The following is a 6,340-nucleotide window of genomic DNA, read 5'->3' on the forward strand; positions in this document are numbered from 1 at the left end:
AGCTCCTCATCACTGCCCGCGGGCTCGGGGCGCTGCCGGCGCGGGGGCGGGAGCCGGAGGGGGGCTGAGGAGGGCCCAGCTCGGGGGTCCTCACCTGTGCTGGAGTGGTCCAGTTCCATCCTCGATCCCGAGCACAGGCTGGTAGGACTCTTTAGCAGCTGTTTGAACACTGATTTCCACACGCACAGCTCAGAAGTTCTACACAAGGAGGTGCCCAAGGAACCCTCCCCTTGTGCCACCACTGCCATGGCATCGCACCGTGTCCACAACATGCTGATTTTAATAATGCTGACTCTACAAGCAAACAATTACCCCAATGCCTCTTCTGCACTGTGCTTGGTCAAGGACTTCCCAGTCTTTATTCTCTTCCCGCTCTTTACATTCCATATATATTTACATATGCATGGAAACACACTGAGCTTAAAGAGCCTGGCCAGACGGATGCTGCTAATGAAGGGTCTGCTCTCCCAACTGCAGCTCCACACAGACTGTGAGCAGGCATTTCCCAAGACAAGGAAAACACTGCACCCCACTTGCAGCTAAAATCACCAGGTTTGCTTTGCCATGGATTTTATGGATCTCTTTAAGCTTCTCCCATAAATCCCTCACGGCAGTAAGGATCCTTCATGACTGGATAATTCATCCGACTTCCCTTTGCACGTCTTTCCTCCCCAGGCCCTGCAGCCATCTTACTTCTCCATCTTGCAGAATGTTCCAAATACAAAACATGGACTACACGTGGCACTGGTGCCACTGGCACTGGCGCAACATCCCCTGTGCCCGCAGTGAGTGGCTGTGCCCCCACACCAGCATGTCACCAGGGCCACCAGCACAGCAGGACACAAGTTTGGCAGTGGGACATCAAGTTTTATTTGCATTATTATAAGGGACATAGCCTGGCTTTATGGAGCTGGCTGTGTGGCTCAAGGTGGATTGGGGAAGCCCCCAGGCACTCCTCAAGGTGTGGCTTTGGGGATGCTGGGTGCAGCCCCCACTGAATCACTGAACAGTTTGAGTTGGAAGGGACCTTCTGCAGATCATCCAGTTCCAACCCCCTCTAAAGGCACGGACACCTTCCACAAGGCCTTCCAGCAGACCAGGTTGCTCCAGATCATGAGTAAAGCCCTGAGACCTTGCAAAGCCTCCAGGTGATGTGTCCCAGAAGCTGGGGGCTGTGGCAGGTGCCCAGCGAGAAGGACAGCATGGCCAGCAGCACTTCAGGCACGAGGTCTCTGCTTTAACATTGCAAAAATGCACCCTTATGTAAAAATATGATCAAAGTTTTATACTTGTAGAATTTCCTACCAATAAATCACACAAATGGATATCTACACGGGGTAATAAAACTGAACAGATTCTAAAACTGATTGGTAAAGTTGCTCATAAATTGTTGGTTTTAGCAAGCTGTAAACAAAAGCTGCATAAGGACCAAGTGAGTCTTAAGAGGGGCTCTGCACACAGAGATGCTCCAGCTGCTGCCTTCAGGGAGAAGGCACCAGGTTTGGGCAATGTTTGGAATCTTTTGTTACTGCCCAGCATAAACATTCTATCTCCAGCTCTATATCCTAGCACCAGCAAGAGAGGAGGGAGCAGGAATAAATGCTGCAACTTTCTGGTTCCCCATGGTGCTCTCCTCCTTGCAGTGGTTTACATGACCTGCCATACCCACAGTTTGATCCCTGTGCTCTCTGTATTTTTTTAATTGCATTTCAACAAAAGAAGGAAAGCACATGTAAACCATGCAAACCATGAACTGGAGGCAATACTTACCTGACAGGGCCAGAAACTATGTGGGATTCCCAGCCCAGACACCACAGAAAAACACACTGTAAATTCTTACCTTTTTTGTTTCAGAGTGACACAGAAATACCTATTTTAGCTGCCTGTATGATGGTGAAACACACACCAGCAACGCCCCTGCTCAGATTGGATTACCTGCATAGAGGACCTGGAACCTGCTAGGAACAGCCCTTCCCTAAGCCAGTGCTTCAGGTGGCAGAGGCAGAGATGTCAGCTTTGATTTGAGCTAACAGAAAGGAATCTTTGGATGGAAAAGCTCCAGGACCTTTGAATTAAATGAAAGACCAGAACACTCCACAGAATGTCTGCAATAACAGTCTCAACAGAAAATTATGAGGAACTACATAAATCCACCCTCTTCCTCTTCACACAGGCTCATTAAAGCAGTACTGACTCTCTGGGCAGCTATAATTCTGCTGAGTGATACCCTGGAATCACCCTGTCAATACCCAGTGGTGTGCTGCCTCTCCAACTATCTGTGCCCCTAATATTCCTCTCTTTGATGGGATTTGCTGACCTTTAATCTGATGCTAGTTTACTCTCATCACTGAAGTGCAAGTCAGAGAGCAATAAAACGGCAACCTCACTGATTCAAAAGGGAGAGCTAAAGCGCCACTAACTGTGAATCTAACCTTTCGGAATGGCTCTGCCTTAAAAGGGGAAACATGAAGTGCAAGGCAGCTAAAACAAACAATATTTAATGCTGACTATAAGATTTATTGCAGTCCTCTTTGCATGAGTATTAGATTGGAATTCCAGGGCTGTAAACCGAGGAAGAGGAGAGGGACAGCCAGTGCAGACAGAGCAGGGCACCACGAAGCCCCTTCCCCACGCCCCAGGCGGCACTGGCACTGCCGGAGGTGCCGGGAGCGATGGGGACACGGCAGTGGAGCTTCCTGAGCTGAGAGACCTGACCCCAAAAGGGCAAATGCACCCCGGGCAGCACAGGGAGGTGACAGGTGTGAACTGTGTCTGCGGTGCAAGGGGGATGCATGTGTACCCTCTCCCAGGGCACTCAGCGCTGGAGCTGGAGCTGGAGAGCCCCAGGAGCAGCTGCAGGCCCCGCTGCCAGGCACTGCTGGGCTGAGGCAAAAGGACTGTGACCAGAGCTGAGGGGATGGGGAGCAGTTGATCCTGAGTGACCCCCTCTGTCTGGGTGGTCCCCAAGGGGTCTCTGAGCAGGCACTGTGCAGCACATGTCTGTTGTACAAGGGAAATCAAGTGGAAGTAAAGGTTCTCCAAATGCTGGTGGCTCCTGCACTGCTGGGTCAGGATGCAGGAGGGCAGCTGGGCACCGTGAGACACCACCACTGCCCCTCAACAGGGCCTCCCCAGTGACCGTTCCCAAGGCCTGCACGTAGAGAGGAGTGAGGTGGTACCTTGAGGAGAACAACCAGGACCCCCAGTGCTGTTCCAGGCAGGGGAGGATGTGTACAAAGCAAGCAAATAACGGAGACAATTCTCACACGCTATGTACACACAGATCAACACAAAACACATTGAAGTCACAGCATAAAGTAAAAGAGAAATTATTGCATAACAAATTTTTCCCTGGCTCTCTGGGGAAAATAAAGACTGACAGCTTTGGGTCTAACAGGTGTTGCTAGAAGATGAGCTACTTATTAATACTGCTAGGAAGGAAAAGGATGATAAAAACTATAATGTGATTAATTATTTATGTTTACGAGCACGATTTTTAAGAGTTACAGTCTGTCATGCAAATCGCTGGGTCTGGTTCGACTCGACACGTCGCAGCCCGGAACGTGCCTGAGGGCTCTGCACAACACGTTAGGTGATTACCAGGCACTGCCGGGCAGCAGAGCCCCGGCCCCACCATGGCTGTGCCCGGCCCCACGACAGCGTGGCCAGAGCGGGCACGGGCTGAAACAGGAGTTTCTCATCAGCACAGAAACTGGGAAAACTCCTGGTGCGACTCCTCTGCAGGCAAACCGGCGGTGGAGTGGAGGGGAGAGCCCTGGTGGTCCCAGTGCCCCTCCAGCTCGGAGGCACCGCTGGTCACTGCGGGGTGAGGGCTCCCTCCAGCCTGTGCGGTGACCGACGCCTGGGCACCGGGTCCGCACCACGGAGCCGCCGCACCGGCATCATCAGACCAGCCGTGGATTTGCACAGAGCAATTACTGCTCAAACACCCACCCGCTCTTCTGAAAAGAAAATTGGACACGAACATTTGCAGGAACTCACAAAGACAGACTTTGTCAGACCTAACAGGACTGATAAGGGGAGAGCTTTTACAAGGGACACCAAGAGATGCATCGGTTGAGCGCGAGGATGAATACAAAACAGTATTAGTGTAAAAAAGAACAAAGAAAAGGCCTGCTCCGCGTAAGAACTGGTAATACATTAAAAATTTAAAACCTGGCACGACAAATCTGGATACTCCCTGCAGAAGACAACTGATATTAATGAACAGGCCTGTGCATTCATTGTCTGGGATCCCAGAGGAAAAAAATAATGCTGGTTACACTGAATTTTTTAAAGAGAAATTCTTCCCTGCACAAACAGCTTCTCCGCCAAATCACCAGCCTATTCCTGGCAGTCTTAACCATCTAAAACCATTCACCTGCCCAAGCAGTGCATTTACCTGTAGGTCCCTCATTTCTTCATGTAATTCCCCAGCACGAGACTCCAGCAGAGCCTCGCTGCCCCACCAGCATTGATTTACTCAGGAGTAAGTGCTCAGGCTTGGCTCGACACCCTCTCAGCCTCAGGGAAAGCAGCCCCCTTAGAACAAAGAGGAGTTCAGTTCCTGGATCATTTGACCAGGCAGCACTCAGGGAGGGTGAAGGGAAGGCAACAAGGGCTCCCTGGATTGTCCAGGCCCCTGCCTCCCACTGGGTCCTGGACATGGGCTCCCGGAGCACCCAGCTGGATTCGGCTTGGCGTCACTTCTGCAGCCAGGAAGGAATAACCAGAAAGTTGGGAAATGCTGAACATGGCACATGCTTGTCCACTGGTGGACACAGCACCAACACTTACTCAGGCAGACACAAAGAGCAGGAGGAGTGCTCAGCACCTGGGCAGCACATGGAATGGGAAAGTCTCCGTGGGAAACCTCTCCAACTTGTGTCATAAGATCTGAGCAGCCACAAAGCCCATCAGCTCCACAAAATGTGTTGTGGAAAGTGGAAACACAAACCACAGGGGCCAGACAGAGAGAGGAATACATCTGGGAAGGAGGAGCTGGGCAAAGCAGCCCAGGCAGCCAAGCCCAGGGTTGCACAAGGGGCTCAGTCCTCAGCCGAGCCACCCACGCTGCTCCCAGCTTCTCAAGGGCTGGCCCTGCGCTCAGCCTCTCCTGTTCCTTCCCCAAACCTGCACGGCTCCTCAGCGGCAGGGCTTTGGGAGCGCCCCTTACAGTGCAGTGCCAATCCTGGGGACACCCGAGGCACCCCCACGGCCGCCGGTGCGGGAGGACAGCCCAGCCCCGCTCGCCCCACACGGCACCTGCGTGCCCTGCCGGGCCCAGAGCTGTGTAACAGCCGCACACTCGAGCGCACACAACAAGCACAGGCTCATTGCTACCGCTGTCGCCGCCGCTCTCCAGAGGTGCGGGGTGTTTGGGTGGGAGCCCACCTGCCCGCAGAACGCGCCCGGGGAGGCGCTGGGAATATCGGCCGCTTCCAGCAGGGTCACCCGTGCAACGCACAATTATGCCGGGGTGAGCCGTGGCAGAGGGAACGCCTCAAGTTTTAAACTGTCATTAGAATACCGTGGCCTGGTTTTAACAATGCAGCAGCGCTTCTAATGATCTTTAAGGTAATTCGCTATTCAGACCCGGAGCAAAAGATGCAAATGTACCACTGAAAGCTCCTTATTAAATACCCACAGGCTACAGTTCTGTACAATAAGTGGTCCAGGTCTTTTTAGAACATCCTAATTAGATGAACAGAGATGCAGAAAAATGCAAAACCAGGTCATGCAGCAAAAATGTTGGGGGGAAAAAAAAAGCTGCCAAACAACCCCCTTCCAAGCCCCTCATTAAACACCCTCCCCCACCCCGCAGCCTTTATTAAACCCTCGCATGTGATGAAGAGGAGCCAAAGGCTCCCAGCCCACCATCGCCCCCAAAACAGAGATGCCCGATATTGTTAAAGTTAAGTTTTCAGTTTATTGCCAGGGATATGTCTAAGTGATGATATAAATAATACTATGAATAATACATTAAGCAAAAACCCAATCTGAAATTAAATTCGCCCTGGGTTGTCTCCCTTTTTCCTATATACATATGGAATTGTTATGCACTAGGGAAAAAAAAAGAGCACATATCAAGGTAACACTTTTCCCCCCTTTGAAGGTAGCAATAATCGCTGCCCCTAAATAGCTGCTGCCTTGCAGAGAGACATCAGGCAGAACTTCCCTTCTCCCTGGAATCGGGAGAAGCTGGGAGCCAGGTTTCAGGGCTGATTGGAAGGGTCCTCTCGGCACAACTCCAGTAGAGCTGCAGGCTCTGCTCCGGCCCGGCTGCATGCCCAGGAACCTGCAGCACCATTTGCAGGTGCACCAAGGTCCCTCAGACCCT

The 6,340-nt window shown here is 51.9% G+C and overlaps 1 protein-coding gene across 1 annotated transcript in view; it reads right to left on the reverse strand.

Moving 5' to 3' along the window:
- Positions 1-119, reverse strand: part of LOC104688521 (pre-B-cell leukemia transcription factor 3) — a 25,935-nt gene extending 25,816 nt beyond the window's left edge. Inside the window, exon 1 of the mRNA XM_039561950.1 lies at positions 1-119. This exon is cut by the window's left edge and continues 5 nt beyond it. Within this exon, the coding sequence (XP_039417884.1) occupies positions 1-119 (119 nt within the window).
- Positions 120-6,340: the final 6,221 nt, after the last annotated feature.

The sequence above is a fragment of the Corvus cornix genome, chromosome 17 (assembly GCF_000738735.6).
Source record: "Corvus cornix cornix isolate S_Up_H32 chromosome 17, ASM73873v5, whole genome shotgun sequence".
Lineage (NCBI taxonomy): Eukaryota > Metazoa > Chordata > Aves > Passeriformes > Corvidae > Corvus > Corvus cornix.